The 17,400-nt window shown below is 34.9% G+C and overlaps 1 protein-coding gene across 1 annotated transcript in view; it reads right to left on the reverse strand.

Annotated features, from left to right (window-relative positions):
* The window catches only part of LOC140437346 (cytochrome P450 4C1-like), a 34,762-nt gene that overhangs the window by 4,790 nt on the left and 12,572 nt on the right, over positions 1–17,400 (reverse strand). Inside the window, exons 5-7 of the mRNA XM_072526824.1 lie at positions 15,267–15,622; positions 9,176–9,244; positions 3,847–4,195 (exon numbers count right to left, since the gene is read on the reverse strand). Of these exons, the coding sequence (XP_072382925.1) occupies positions 3,847–4,195; positions 9,176–9,244; positions 15,267–15,622 (774 nt within the window). The remainder of the gene's footprint in view (positions 1–3,846; positions 4,196–9,175; positions 9,245–15,266; positions 15,623–17,400) is intronic.

A 17,400-nucleotide genomic window follows, 5' to 3' on the forward strand; every position in this document is an offset into this window, starting at 1 on the left:
ATAAGTGCCTTGACTAACCTCCGCTTAGTATTCCTAGTTATTATTCGATCTTTCCGTATTTTAATTAACTTAGTTGTTGCGGTTTGGGCCATTGCTAGTCTATGCTTGATTTTTGAAGAGCTATCGCCATTGTTGGTTATCAGGAAGCCCAAGTATTCAAATCTGTCTACTATTATTATTTTTGTTCTTCCTGTATTAATCCGAAGTCCGAATTCTTTGCTTATTTGATTTAGCCGTTCTTTAATCATTTCGACTTCTATCACTGCAGATAAGTGTGTCATCTACGTATCGCAGGTTACTTTTTTTCTGTCTCCTGTAGTGATGCCTGTATCCCTTTTGTCTAGTACTTTCCTCATTATATATTCGGAATATATGTCATATAATAATGGTGATAGTTTCCAGCCCTGTGTAGTTCGTTTCTTTGTCTTGAACGTATTTGAATATATTATGTGTACTTTGGCTGAGTTTTTATCATACAGATTTCTTATTAGGTCAACTAGGTGGTTAGATACTCTCATATTTTCCATTATACTCCAGAGGGGATCCCATTTTGCTGAATCGAAAATCTTGGTGTAATATTATCTGTCTGATGTTCAATACCTGCTCACGTGTTCCTTTTTCTGGTACCAATCCGTATTGTTCTTTGGCTATCTTTGGAAGTAGAAAGTTCTTTAGCCGTTCATTGATTATATGTAGTAGGATTTTGCTTGCATAAGAAATAAGGGCAATGGTTATGTAATTGATGCATACGGTTAGTGATACTTTTTTATGGATAGGGATAAAGGTTGATTCGCACCACTTATCAGGCCATCCACCTGTAATCCATATCATGTTGCACATATCCACTATTACATCTATGCCAATCTCGCCCATTGCTTTTAAAGTCTCTGTAGGTATGCTATCTATCCTTGTTTTTTTTTATTTCTTAGTTGGTTGAGACCCTTCTCTACTTCTGCTCGTAAAATACCTCTGTGATTGCATGTTTCTTGTGTTCCGAGACTGATGAATCTTTCGAAGTGTCTTTGTATAATTTTGAGGAGTAATTGTTCCAGATTTCTGCAATGCTTTCTATGTCTTTGTTTTTACTTCTCCATTAGTGTTTCTAGGTCTTAGGTAGGTGGTCTCATTAACCTTCTGTTAATGAGACCACCTACATATTTACATTTGATCTAGAAAAATATTTCCATTACCAAAACTCAACACTTCCGCTGCTTATTACAAGGTAAACATTTCTGTTTATACCTTCGAGTTATATATATATATATATATATATATATATATATATATATATATATATATATATATATATATATATATATATATATATATATATATATAACAACCGAGTCTTCTACAGCTGGCGCCGCTTCTCGCATCCTAATTTCCAGCATTTTCTGTCGAAGCAATCTTCAGTTGTTAAATCTCTGGTGGTCATTGCATCGTCGACATCGTCTCTCCAGGATCGTCTTGGTCTACCTCGTTTTCTTCTAGTTGGCGGAGTCCATTCTTCTATTTTTTTTGGCCATCTATTTTCAGGCATTCTCTGAAGGTGTCCATACCAGTTAAGTCTTTTGGCTTCGATTGTGTCTATTATGTCTAGATCGATTTCCATTTCTCTCCGAATATCTTCGTTTCTCACCCTATCAAGCCTAGTGAGCTGGCAACATCGTCTCCAGTAGTTCATTCCCATGGCCTTAATTTTTGATTTGTTTCTTTGGTTTATTTCTCAGAGTTCGGCGCCGTACAGCCCAATACTTTCTATTATTGTTTTATAGATTCTTCTTTTATTTTCTTTTGTTATTTTTTTATTCCATAATAATCCATGTAGCTATCTGGTGGCTGATCTTGCTTGGTCAATCCTGGAGTGTATTTCTTCGCAACTTCGAGTTTTAATGAGAAAAGGCAATACATATTTATGTGGGATGAAACGAAGGGGTCTCTGTTAAAAATCTAAAAGGGTGTGCTAGTAATTTTGATAAATCGTTATGTACTCCGACTGATGCACCTGCCAGAAACGAAGTACTTAATTAAGTTTAGTCTGTCTGTCTAGACAACAGCGCTAGAAATACTGATAGGAGTAAAGTTAATAAGCTAAACATAAAACGGCTTAGATACTACAGAGATATACAAAATTCAATATTTTATAAAGAAACCTTGCAATAAATAGAAGGGAGATCTACCAAGTTGATAAATACTGTTGAGGAGCCGCTAGATCTGTAGACCTATGAAGCAAGTTAAAAAAGAAGCATAATATGTCAGCCTATTCTTAATATGCCCGTTGCACAAATAGAGAATAACTATCCTAAATACTGCATACAAAAATATGGTCAAAAATCTTGCTTATACGAAACGGCATAAGCGGTATACCAAGTTTGTAGAACTCTATGTTTTTTAACATAGTCTTAGAAAAAGTCGTTCGAGAAGCTAATTTAGACAGTGAGAACCACGGAAATTCTAACCAATCTAGTAGCAGCACCAGATCGAATGGGATTACATATAAGTCAAAATAAAACAAAATTTACGCCAACTAACACAAACAAGAGAGTTAGAGATGTTGACGCAGATCTTATTGCCAATGATAAAAATTTTGAAATGGTCGAAAAGTTCACATATCTATGGACATCGGTCAACTAAAACAATAACACAATCGGGGGAAATAAAAAAGTGGATCGTAATTGCAAAGAGGTGTTATCATGTAATATCAAAGTAGGTACTCAGCCAAACCTCTGTCTCAAAAAACTCGTATAAGACTGTATCGAACACTTGTATTCAGGTAATTCACCCTTAATTATTAACCTCAAAAGTAGTCTTAAAATATAATATAAATAATTCATATTTAATATGAAGATAAATGTTTAATATTTAAATATCCATTAACCTGGGTTAAACCTATTGATGGCCGCCTACAGTTTTCGCTGTGCATAAACATAAACATTAAGTTGACATTGAGGAGTCACAGGTATTTGGATATTTATAGGTATAAATAAAATATGTAGAAGTATTGGCATCGTAGTATTATACTTAGAGTATTGCTACACAATGTTAGCATGGGTCAGTTCCATGTGTTTGCAAACATGTTTCACTTACTAGCCGTGATTATAAACAAAAGTTAATTGTTATACAAATAGGGTAATATAGTAAATTGAAATACATTTTGTTATGAGTTCGTTTAAGTAAGGATCCAAAAGAAACCTCGCCCTAACACCAACCTGTTTAACAGCACACACTGATAGTCCCCGTTGTGACATATGACTCAGAGGCCTCTTTATCTATTTTTGAAAGAAAGGTAGTACGCACAATATTTGGAGCGGTCTGTGAAAACGGAATATGGAGGTGTAAATATAACTTAGAACTACAGAATATCTGCAAGCATAAGCCTGGTAAAAAATAAAAAATAAAATCTGCGCTGATAAAAAGGATTTTAACAGCGCAGCCAATGGAAATATGAATACGGGACAGACCAAAGCTCAGGTGTATATATGGCGTAGCAAAGGATACTTGGGAAGATCGGTGGTGCCAACTGGAAAACTCAACAAAGGCACAGAGCAGAATGGCGCAGAAAACTTGACGAGTTCCTTTAAGGGCTGTAGCACCGTGATGATGATAACATATCAAATCTGCTAATTAATATTTATCGCGCTACCATTTATCAAGGGAGCGGAATAACAAAAAGTGAATAAAATATAAGCTATAATTAGCTCAGAGGCCTTTTATGGAGTATAAGGAGAAGCTGGAAAAAAGAAAGTTTTCTAATAAAAAATTTATAAAAATTTTTATGACGTTTTCTGTGAAGTCCACAACATACAGTATATAAGTAATGCATTGTACTTATTACTGAAAACTAACCTATACAATTTCTACTTCCCGCACTAAAAGGTATATAAGCAAAAGGATGCCTTTTCATGGCATTCTCTAACAAAAATCGATCAGGGTCGAATTTCTCGGGATTCTCCCAAAATTCCGGTCTTCGATGCATATCGTATATATAAATATACACATTGCAATCTTTTGGAATCGTATATCCCGTTTTTGTTTCTATATTTTCTCCGGCTATTCTGGCTATGATCGGCACACTTGGATATAATCGTAAGCTTTCCTTGATACACCTTTCCAAATATTTTAGATCTCCCAATTCTTGGTAGGAGGGTTCTTCGGATTCTCCCACAACTCTTAGCAGTTCTTGATATATTTCTTCCTAAAAAGGAGTATTAACATGAAATAAAAAATATTAATTATAAATTTTAATAACGAAATTGTTTAATTATACTCAAGTTCTTTAGTGTGGGCAAGTAATTTCCAATATATCATCATTTCCAGAACCTTACAATGAGTGCTATCAATAAATCTAATTTTGCAAGTACTAAAGCAGTTCTTTGTCCCATCATAATTCTACCACAAAACAATAAAGTTTATCCCTTGAATTTGACATTTGATAACTAAAGCAATTTTAATAAATTAATATATATATATATATATATATATATATATATATATATATATATATATATATACTTTCACTATCACCTTTTAAATTGCCATCAACAGTTTTGGCACAAAATTCATTGGGTTTAATGTTAACAAAAACCAAATAATATGAAGTTGCTTCTGGAAACAAAAGTTTTTTTACTTTGTTTACGGTCAGTTGAGATTTATTTCCAACGTTCCAACGATATTAACGTTGGAACTCCACAATACAACATTGGAGACCTTTCAAAGGTAGACGACCAAGAGAGACTGTGAAAGATCACATATGAGATGGGTAGATGACATAAAAGGATGAGATGGGTAGATGACACATCATTCAATCTTCGCTTGTTCACTGCTGGACATACATATCCCTTATAGTTTTGCATCTGTTTCGATTTTGTGGCTTTTGCATCCAATTTCTATGGCAACTTTTTAGATCGTCAGTCCAACGTGTTGGTAAACGACCTCTGCTTCGGTAGGCATTATCTCTTGGTCTTTATTCCAGTATCCGCTTTGTCCACCTGTTATCTGTCATTCAGTTCCACTTCAGTGTTACTAGTCTTTCTACAGCATCAGCCTCTCCTGATCTTCATCGTATCTAGCGGTTTGGGATTTTGTCTCGCAGTGAAACGATCAACATCACACGCTTCATCACTCTTTGAGCCACACGGATCTTTTTCACTGTTTTCCTTGTCATAGTCAACGTTTCCGCTCCGTAACATACAAAGAATCGGTCTTGGGTGGGCAGCATATAAAAACTGAGAGAAACTTTTAAAAGTGAGCTGCACACATGCCTGAAGAGAAAAGTGTTTGATCAATGCGTCCTCCCAGTGTTGACATACGGAGCAGAAACACTTACTTTAACAAAAGTCTCGGCTACCAAACTAAGAGTTACACAGAGAAGAATTGAGCGATCTACGTTAGGAATAACTCTGCGAGACAAAATAAAGGGATGAGAAGAACCAAGAAGACTGACGTCATCGAAAGGATAGCCAGACTAAAATGGAGATGGGCAGGACACATAGCTAGAATGACGGATTGGCGATGGACAAAGAGGTTATTGGAATGGAGACCAAAGAAAGACAAGAGAAGCGTCGGTCGACCATCTACACGATGGGCTGACGATTTAAGAAGACAAAATAAACACTGGATACCATGTCTCAATCTCCCAAAAAGTGAATTTATTGCATTTTTTGTACAGAGTTCAGAGAGATCGGTAAAAAGAGCAAAAAAACAGGTGGGAATGTCAACTAGGAGACTGGCTCGTTAATATCGTTAAAATTGAGGAGGAATGGTCTTAAATATCGAAAGCGATCTAAGTGCCCCAAGTACGCTCAAGCGCAACTCCTTCGTATACCAAGATGTTGTCGTCAATAGAGACGAGTACACTTCGCCAATGAAAAAAATATTATTTGAGTACTTCCGAAATGAAAGGAACCAATGGATTTTATACGGACAACGTATATGCCCTGAAAATGTTAGATAAAAATATAAAGCGAAATTTGCAGATAAAAGCCTTGTCTGGTGCGCAATTTTTGACAGGGGTGTATACCCACCTTCAGTGGGAAGAGTGAGGGGTGAAGCTTTGAGCAGCTATATTGATAACTGCCTTTTTAATCGGTTTCAGTTTGTACACAAATATCATGCTAATGACGATATTATGTTTTGGCCAGATCTAGACCTGATGATATCATGTCATTACTCAAGAGATATCCAAAACTAGCTTCGATAACACCGCATACATTTTGTTCCTAAAAACAATAATCTTCCAAACCTGCCGCAGGTTCGTCCAATAGAGGTTTTTTGGGGTTTACTGTCTAGAAAGGGATATCACGGAGGCTGGGAAGCCTATGATGGAGAACAATTAAGACGAGAATTTACAAAAAACTGAGAATCTGAATTCCGTCCAGGATCTCCTGAGAGACATTCGAAAAAATTTATGTCTGGTAAAGCGGAATAATAAATATTGAGTTATAATTTTATGAAAACATTAAGCTTTTCAAGATATTTCGTGTGTTCTTCTGTTATCCAGTAAGAATTTTCCCTAGACCAACATCGGCAATTTTGCCGATTAGCATGATCGTTAAGTGTAAAGGTGATGAGTAATGATGTACTCACCAGAAAACAAAACATCTTGTAATTTGATGACATTGTTATCTAACATTGCTATCATTTGCCCACGAAAATACGTTCTCCTATCAACATCGTCTTCCATGAGTTCCTGAGTTGATATTATTTTATAGAGATGCGTTTTATTTTCTTTTGGTATTCGAATAATCGATGAATGACTAATATCTCTCATTGAGGCACCTTTTCAACTAGAAATATGTGCATGTTCCTCAAACTCCAGCATTATAGTCAATTTGGTATTATCACTTATTGTATTGACAGTATGTTCAAGCTGGTGAAACTGTTTTCTATTTTTCTAATTGTTCTTTGGGATATGGGCTGTAAATTTGAAAACTTTTCATGAAAGAAGCTAACAACTTTCATTTTGGGTCCATGTGTTATCTCCGTAACCAATCATCAGTAGAATTGTTATTTTGTTTATTTCTGTTAAACGAAATACTCTTCTGATATGGAGTTAATGATATTCAGATGAATATAATACTGATTACTACTGTTAACAATGAGAATTACTGGCATGCACTCAGATTACATTACAAATTTCACATTACAAATAATAAGTAAAATTTTTTGTCGCTTGACAAAATGCCCTGTTTCCTGAAATAATCCTAACCTTCACGTTCTTTTCGTAGCTATTTTCGTCTGTTATGAGCACTTCAAGGTATTTGTATTCTGTAACGACTAAAGTTGTATTCATTTTGCATAATTTCGATCTACCTCGTATATGTTAAAACACCGAAAAATATTCTCAATCTTTTTGCGTCGCTAAGATTGATATGATAAACATTTTTAGTTTGTTTATAATGACACTAATTGCTATTCGTTTGATATTGATTCCGCTTTAGGATATTTTGACCATCAAATAATCAAAAATCTTTCCGTTTATGTTTGGTTTATATCCGAGAATAATAACACTACTCGATGAACCACTGCCCAAGTAGTTGGTTTTATTGTTTAAGTCCGGTTTTTTTTTAATTCGTTATTGTTTTTCGTTATTCGTTTTTTGTCATCAGAAAATGGTGTAAAGTGTAGTAGAAGTTGGGAGAAGCAGATTGGATTCGGAAGGCATAAGATCTCGGCATATAGTTTTTTCAAAACCGGCAATTTTTTTGCCTAATTTCATGAGTTAAGAGATTTATTTAAACTCAAAATGCTATTTGGCAGTTTTTGTTAAGTGAGTTAGTTAAACAACGATTTGTTGTGCTGTATGCTATGCTAGGAACTTGAAACACAGCGTTTCCAACGCCTTAAGAAGTCCATATGGTTCTTAGTGAGAATTGAGCAACTGAGTTTTGAAGAACACATTTTGTTATCTTCCATGACAATCTGAAGACCAATTCAATGTTTGACCACCCCAAGATTTGTCCATTTTAAGTCTTCATGGGTCCAAAATTATAAGTTTTATGGCTTAGCTAATTGTCATATTTGTCTTCTTTTAAATAAAGTTTACCTTAAAAATTAATTAATAATTCAAAAGAGTTAATTATTTCATTTTGATATATGACAGTCAGCATTACTTGGATTTGAGGAACTCTTAAGAACAGCTGAAGATAGACAAACGTTTGCCACCATAACCGCTAACCTCCATTGATGGAGACGGCACTTGAAGAAGAAGAAGTCAGCATTACCCTTATCTGTCATTTGGTACATAACTAAAATTTTAAGTCTGTTTTGTTAAAAGGTTAAACTGAATGTAAGTAATGTTGATCAAAATTAGGATATTTTGATTTACAATAATTGTATAAATTGTTATAAATAGCGCCAATGTAAGGTTTGTTGATAAATTTGGATAATTTTTAACATATATGTAATGATTCTCTTTAAACCAGGAGTTTAAAATTATTTCCTTTAAAAATATTTTCAACCTTAAAAATTTTTTAGGAAAGAAAAGTCTTTCTTTCTATCCAGCAAGAGGATTTTTTTAAGCTGCATTTAATTTCAATAGTTTAGGAATTTTCTTGTGTTTGTTGCACAGGAAATCTTTGTAAGTATTTTTTTTCTTTTTTGGTGTAATTAGTTTCCCAGTTCCTCAAATAAAGAAACCTTATTCACGACCCCATCTCTCCAACCAAAACAAGAGTAGCCGTTCGCAAACGTTTCAGTTTATTTGCTTACCCTATCTCCAGCCCAGTAATTGTTCAATGCGTCCTTTCAACCCCCGATAAGCAATTTGTATTGTTAACAGTTACACACAATTTGGTAGGCAAATTAAATTCCTTCAATTTAGGGATATATATTGTCTAACTCTTAGTCTTGGGATCTTTGTAAACATCATGTACTTGATCTTATTCTCGTTGACCTTAAGACCAATTTCCTTGGCCCCATTTCCAAATTGGGTGAAGACTTCCTTTTAAGCTCTGATGGATTCTGTAATTGTGTCCCCATCGACAACAAAAGCAGGTTGTATTCTTCTGAGATGTTATAGGATAATTGACTATTTACAAAATACACAAATTATTCATTTTCCTAAAATTTGTATGTCTAGCAAACATTATTTGTAGAACTTTGATTCCTCCATAAATGGAATAAGTTTCTATTAAAAAATCTTATAGTTAAAGTCATTTTTAAACTCTGTACGTACCTGTATTTTTGGTTCATTTGCTAATACCATTAGGGTGAAACATATGGAAACGGATGTAGTGTCATGGCCCTAAAAATGAGATTGAATCTATTAAATATATATAATTGATATGCATAGAAATGTGATATTATTTTATTATTTTTTATTTCCATATAGCATACACAGTAAGTAAATGGTTGGATCAGGACATATTATGAACACCATAAATGAAATCAGATATACCGAATGGATGACGACTAAATCTACATCTAAATATAATTATAATAATATAAATATAATATAAATATAATACAATATAATATAAAATTATTATAATATCCAGATTTAGCCATACGGCTCACACTCCCTCTAAGGGGAAAATTCACTCATCCCAGATACCTACGGTATCAAAAGGATTGAGCTCTGGTGAGACTCTTTCCGTGTTATCGAGCCCTAGGTGACTTGGTATGTTGGAGTATCTCCCAAAAATTTTCGTACACATCTCGCGAGGAGTACAGCTTTCTGCATGGCCTTATAGTGATGTTCATTTAGACCCAGCTGTTTTATGTTCTCTAGGAGGTTTTTGGGAATAACGCCAGTAGTAGATAGAATAAAATAGGTACTGTCTGGGTACTTTCCATTCTCCATTGTTTCCTGATTTGTATTTCTAGATCTCTGTACTTCGTTCGGCGATCTTTTCGTTGTATTTAACACGTAAATTATTGGTGTTGGGTATCGTCACATCAATAATAAATGTTGTTTGCCTGGTACTTTTATTAACTAGTATGAGATCCGGTTTATTATGCGCCACTGGTTGGTCTGTAAGCACAGTGCGGTCCCAGTATAGCTTGTAGTTCTCATTTTCAAGGATTCTGTCAGGGACGTATTGATAATAAGGAAGATGGTCGGTTTGGAGAAGTCCCAGTTTGTCAGCTAGTTCTTGGTGGATAATCTTTCCTACTGAGTCATGGCGTTCTTTATAATCAGTATCGACAAATGCCTGGCAGCCACCGGTAAGATGTTGAATGGTTTCTTGGGCTTGGCATCCATATCGGCATTTGTCATTTTGGACTTGAGGATCTTTAACAATATATTTCAGATAATTTTTAGTTGGAATAACCTGATTCTGAAGGGCAAGTAGGAAACCCTCAGTCTCGGGAAACATCTTTCCTGATGTCAACCAATATTTCGTCGCTGTATTGTCGACATATTTTGGCTGGTCTCATTAAAATGTCGCCCATGCAGAGGTTTACTCATCCAGGTGCGCATTTTTTCTTGCTGAGTCAGGTGGTTTATGCTCATTTCTTGTTCTCTTAGTTAAAGCGGCGTTGTATAATCTACTGCGCAAATTGCTCGATGTAAAGTAGATGTCTCAGCCTGTACCTGAAAATAAGTTCTTAAATTAGCAATTTTGTTTGTCCAATTGCTCACCTATATCCATAAGTTCTCTTCCCCCTTGGTACCGCGGTAATGTTGTTCTCTCTACTGCACTGCGTGGATGATGTTTTTGTGCATTTGTGAGAAGTGTTCTTACTTTCCACTGAAGAGCCTCTATATCCGTTTTTGACCATTTTATAATACCAAATGAGTAGCTCAGCGCGGAACAAGCGTACGTATTTATTGCCTTAAACAAATTTTTACTATTAAGACATGACGGATTTAGTTGTCTTACTCTTCGCACAAACTCCGAAGTTAGTTTAGTTTTCATTTGTTTATGGTCAATTTTCCGCGCTTGTTTTACTCCGAGATATTTGTACATATCATTTTCACCCATTGCCTCGATGTTTTGGCCATCTTGCATATCGAAACCTCTGAACTGAACCTTTCCTCTGACTATATTTAGTATACGGCACTTGTCTAGTCCAAATTGCATACTGATATCATTTGAGAAAGTTTCTAAAGTTTTTAGCATCTGATCTAAGTGGTTTCGAGTGGAAGCTATTAATTTGAAATCATCCATGTACAACAGATGATTAAGCTTCGCCACAACAGTATTGTTATTTTTAATGCTAAATCCTGAGTCAGTGGAGTTCAGTAGCTGAGATAGTGGGTTCATAGCTAAACAGAACAAAAGTGGACTCAACGAGTCTCCCTGGAAAAGGCCCCGGTTAATTGGGATATCATCAGTTTCGATATTTTTTTCACCAGGTATTTGAAGGTGAATTTTAGTCTTCCACTTTGTCATTACATGCTTTAAAAAGGTCACTAGATTATCATCCACTTTATATATTTTCAATATATCTATAAGCCATTCATGCGGCACTGAATCAAAGGCCTTGTTGTAGTCAATGAATGCAGTAAAAAGGTTCCTTTTTTTGGAGTATGCCTGGTTAGAAATGACTGTCGATAGTAAGTTGTTCTTTACAGTCCATGGAGCCCTTAGCGCATCCTTTCTGTTGAGGCTCTATGATATTGTTTAGAGCAGAATGTTGGTAGATACGCCGGGCTATACAGGATATGACCAATTTGTACAAAGTTGGTAGACGAGTAATTGAGCGGTACTTGGGTGTGATTTTGATCCTTTGGTATTAGGTAAGTGGTTCCCTGTGTAAGAAATGATGGTGTTTCCTGCGGAATAGAGATAACATGATTAATCAATACTGACAAACACTCCAAAACTTCTTTAACCAGAAGTTCTGAACTCCGTCTGGTCCAGGAGATTTCCAGTTATGAAGCTCTTTGATAGTATTTGAGACTTCTTCGGTGGTGAAGGGTTCGTAAGGAATATTATTGTAATGTTGACAGTTGTTCGTTGTGTCTTCAATCCATCCAGCATTGGTGTTATGAGTAGCTGGCGTTGAAAGTTGATATCCCCATAACTCATGAATTTGTTCTTGGCTTGAGTATGATTTATTTTTGTTTTCTATAGTGGAATTAAGTTACCTATAAAACGCCTTCTCTGCATGCTCAAAAAGTATATTGTCGCATTTTCGGTTGTTACTTACTTTGTATCTCCTTAGGTGGCCTGAATAAACGGAAAGTTTTTGTTTTAATGTGTCCAGGCATTGTTGCGGTGTGTTATTTTTTGGATCATATTGTGAGTGTCTTAGAGTGTTCCGCAATATCTCTTCAGTTCTCTTGATAATTTTTCTACTTCTTATTCCTCGGATGTATTCCGTTATTTGTCCAATGTCCCTACGCAGTGATTCAATTTTCCCTAGTAGCCGTTTTTCCCAAGGTGCAATTCTGCTATCATTCCTTCCGATAGTAGTACCCCGTCTTGCTCTGATCTTAATGCTCATAACATTAGCAAATGCCGTTGCTGCACAGTAAATCAGCATATGCAAATATTCCAATGTATGAGCTTCCACAATGTAATTGGGTAGGACTTCAGTGTTCATAATTTGTAACAGCGCACCTAGTTTCTTACAAGAGTTTATTTTTGGTAGCGGTGGTCTGCTAAGAGGGTTCGTCCCATTAAACTCTTGTATGGCACGTGCCATTTCACTTACCAGGTTATCATGCAACTCGTTATTGTCCTGCTGCGTATTAACAGGTTGAGTTTCTTGTATGAGAGGTTCAGGAGTCTGCACATTACGGATTTCATTAGGGATTTGATCTACAACTAGCTCTGGGTTATGAATCTCTCGTTCGACTTCGCTTCTGATGGTATCATTTATCATTATAATATAATTATTCTATTATAATCATAATAAAATTGTCAAAAAATATAATTAAAATAAAAAAATAGACTATAAGGAAGTAATTAAAAGTGCTTGTTTTTTGTTGGCTTTAGTTCTTTTGTTTTTACTATCTGGATAAGGTCATTTTTTGTTTGTGAGCACAAATTTACTGTTGTAAATATATATATATATATATATATATATATATATATATATATATATATATATATATATATATATATATATATATATATGTTTTCAAATATGGAAGATATGTTTTCTTCTATATTTTTCAAAGCTACTGTATTATTTATTTGTAGGAGCTTTTGAGTGTAGTTTCCTGTTTACTCTCCTAAATTTGGTATTATATTCCCTCACCAATTTGTGGTCTCTATTGCAAACTTCAAGGATTTGACTTTACATGGTTGTTACGTAACGACATAGTTACTGGTGTACAATTGTAGCAGTCGTTCCCCTTGCTCATTTCTGTTTTCCATATCAAAATTTCCAACAATGTTATCATCACCGTTTCTATCGCTTTCCCAACTTAGTCTCAGTATATAATTGTAATAATAATAAGTAATAATAATAAGTAATAATAATAAGTAATAATAATAATACGATTTTTCATATGAACAGTATGTCTCAATATAACCTATAATTATTGTTTATAACTCGAATAATTGTATGTAACTGGAATGATTTCGCATGCAGTGTCCAGTAGTTCATATCTGCATATCTACGCAGTAGTCCGCCATTTTAGTGATTATTCTGCTAGGTCAGATTAAAATTTGTGAAAAATATACCTTAGTTCGGCTATCCAAAAATGTTTATTTTAGGTTTGACAGTTTGACAAAATTAAATATTCCAGTATCATGTTAGACAATATAGAAAGTATTAGAGCGTCTATCGTCTTCAAGTGCCATCTCCGCGGCGGAGGTCGGCAATCATCATAGCTATTCGGACTTTTGAGACGACTGCTCTGAAAAGTTCATTTGATGTACATCCGTACCACTCTCTCAGGTTGCGCAGTCATGACATTCTACGCCTCCCTATACTTATCTTTCCTTGGATCTTACCCTACATAACCAGTTGGAGCAAGATGTATTTCTCTCCACGTGTAATATGTCCGAGATATTCCAATTTTCTTGTTTTAATTGTATTTAAAATTTCTATTTCTTTATTCATACTTCTCAGAACCTCTTTGTTTGTGACGTGTTCTGTCAACAATATTTTCAGAATTCTTCTATATACCCACAGCTTGAATGCTTACAGTTTTTTCGTTGATGTCGCATTCAAGGTCCAAGATTCCATTCCATAAAATAAAGTCGAAAAAACATAGCACCTCGCCAACCTAACTCTTAGTTCCAATTTTAAATCCCTTGTACATAGCACTCTTCTCATTTTGTTGAAATTTGCTCTAGCCTTTTCTATTCTGATTTTGATCTTCTGAATGTAATCATTTGTGGAGTTAGTCATTGTTCCCAGATATGCATATTTGTCCACTTGTTCGACGTTGGTTCCGTTTATTAGAAGATTCTCGTTATTTCTTTGAGTTTTCGATATTCTCATAAATTTCGTCTTCTTGACATTTATTGTTAGACCATACTCTTTTCCATACTCCGCTATTCTGGTCACCAGTCTCTGAAGATCTTCAATATTTTCGGCTAAGACTCACAGTGTCGTCCGCATATCTAATGTTGTTATTGGGAACTCCATTTACCTTCATTCCAGCTGTTTGACCCTCAAGAGCATTTTTCAGGATCTCTTCGGAGTAGGCATTAAAAATAATTGGCGACAATACGCATTCCTGTCTCACTCCACATCTAATTTCAATTTCTTCTGATAGTTGTTCGTTAACAAGTACTTTTGCTCGCTGTTTATAGTATAAATTTGATATGATTCTGAGGTCGTTGTAGTCAATCTTCTGTGATTTCAGGACATTTATCAATTGTTCATGTCGTACTTTATCGAATGCTTTATTATAGTCAATAAAACATGCGTATATATCTTGATTGAAGTCCAGGCATCTTTGTATATTAAGTGAAAAAAGAGCTTAACGCGTTCCTAGGCCTTTGCGAAAACCAAATTGTGTATCATTAGCGTCAATGTCCAGTTTGTGATATATTCGGTTATGGATGACTTTAGTAGTAACTTTAGCACATGAGACATCAAGCTAATGGTGCGGTAATTACTGCATTCTCTTGCGTTTTTCTTCTTGGGGAGACAAATAAAAATCGACGTTAACCACTCTTTCGGTAATACGCCTGAACTATAAATTTGGTTCAAGAGTGTCACTAAAACATTAATGTGCTTCTCATCTAGAATTTTTAGGATTTCTATAGGAAGCATGTCAGATCCAGGGCTTTTCCCACTCTTCATTGTTTTTAATATGTCTATAAACAGGAACTATTATTTGAATATACATTTATCAAATTTCAGAAACTGCTTTTTGAAAAAAGATGACCTTATATAGTATATACACTTACCTCAAAAATAAATGTATCTAACTCTTCTCTAATTCCTTCGTCATCGATATCAGCTCCATCATGCTTAGCTTTTAACATTAAGTCTAAAAGAGCCAACCTCTTTCTATCGGAATAACTCAAATTATCTTTGGGAACGAAAGTTTTCTTACGTTCATTGATAACATTTTTGGAAAAGTCGTGTAAAATATTTATTGTTTTTCTAGTCTTCTTGTATACTGGGCTTAATTTATATATTAATGGAAAGAACAACCAAGGGCGAACGCATCTGTAAGCAAAATACTCTCCAAAATCGTAAACAGCTTGTTTGTATCGTTTGCAGTTAGGATCTTCTCGAAGAGAAACGCCTAGAGAAGTTTCTGTAACATAATTTCGATTCATAGAATTATTTATGCTTTAAAAATTAGGAATTTTATTGTAATTACTAGTAATTCTTGTAAATCCTATTTGACACAACAATCTTGGCGTGGAACATCCGAAGTACCAATAGCAAAGAATATAGACGCATATGCGTCTATATTATTTGCCAATAGTGTCAAAAATAATTGAAAAGTCCAAAGGAAAAACCAGATAACCCCAAAATTTAAATAATTTTATTAACCTCCTAAATTGTTTAAATTGTCGCACCATCTTTTTCTTGGTCTGCCAATACTTCTTCGTCCATTTGGTGACTTATCTCGTGCTATTCGTACTATCCTATCCTTTGCCATTCTACTAATGTGTTCGTTCCACTCCTGTTTCCGTTTTTTCACCCATCCATTTATGTCTTCTATATTGCATGCTCTTCTTATGTTTTCGCTTCTCTCCCTATCTAACAGACTTTTCCCTGATATTCGTCGGAGTATTTTCATCTCTGTTGTTTCTATTAGTTGTCTCGTTTTAGATGTGTCAGGTCTTGTCTTCGCCGTGTATGTTAATATAGGTCTAATTGCCGCTTTATAGATTCTTGTTTTTGTGTTTTGTCTTAGATGTTTGTTCTTCCAGATTGTGTCATTAAGAGATCCCGCCACTTTACTTAGTTTTAAGCTTTGTTGTCGTACTTCTTCTTCAACATCTCCGTAACTAGTTATATCGATTCCCAGATATCTAAACCTTTCTTCCTGCTTTATTATCTTCCCATCAATTTCGATTTTACAACGTAGTGGGTATTTAGATGTCATACATTTGGTTTTTTCTGCTGGTATTATCATATTGTATTTCTTGGCTGTTGTATTGAAGATGTGTGTTAATCTTTGGAGTTCGTCTTCTGGCTCGTCGATTAATGTGGCGTCATCTGCATAACATAATATTTGGATTTCTTTGTCTCCCATTCTGTAGCCATGACCTTTACGTACTGCTTGTATTATTTCGTCCATTATTATATTAAAGAGAAGTGGGCTTAACGAGTCACCCTGCCTGACTCCGCTTTGTACTGGTATACACTGTATTAGTTGTCTATTTAACTTTGCCTGTATTCGATTATGGAAGTAGATGTTTTCGATGGTTTGTATAATATTGATTGATGTTTCTTTTATACAGTAGGTGTAAGATGTCTTCGACTTGGATGCAATCGAAAGCCTTTGTCAGGTGTATAAAACATAGATATGCTGGTTTATTCTATTCGATGGCCTTTTCTGTGATTTGTCTTAGTACAAATACGGCGTCTACGCAGGATCTTCCGGATCTGAATCCTTGTTGTTCATCTGATAAAGTTGTTAGTTTATTGATTTTGTTGGTTAGGACTTTTGTGGTAAGCTTAAGTGCGGTGTTTAGTAGATTTATACATCTATAAGTGTTGGGGTCTTCTTTATCTCCTTGGTATCATTGGATCATTGGTATCATTATGCTATTTCTCCATGCGTCTGGTATCTTGCAGTGCAATATTAGTTTTTGTATAAGTTTTGTCATCTCTAGGGTTATACTTTCTCCTCCGTGTTTTAGAAGCTCGTTGGTTATTCCGTCTGGTCCTGGTGACTTTCTATTTTTGACTGAATTTATGGCTATTTCTACTTCCTGAAAACTGATTTCTATTTCGTGTCTTAATTCATGTATGTACGTTATTGTGTTGATTATTATTTTCCTTTGCTTTAAACAGTTCCGTCAGGTATCTCTCCCATTTGTTTGCTGGTATGTTATTGTATTCTTGCAATTCTGTCAT

Source organism: Diabrotica undecimpunctata, chromosome 3 (genome assembly GCF_040954645.1).
Source record: "Diabrotica undecimpunctata isolate CICGRU chromosome 3, icDiaUnde3, whole genome shotgun sequence".
Lineage (NCBI taxonomy): Eukaryota > Metazoa > Arthropoda > Insecta > Coleoptera > Chrysomelidae > Diabrotica > Diabrotica undecimpunctata.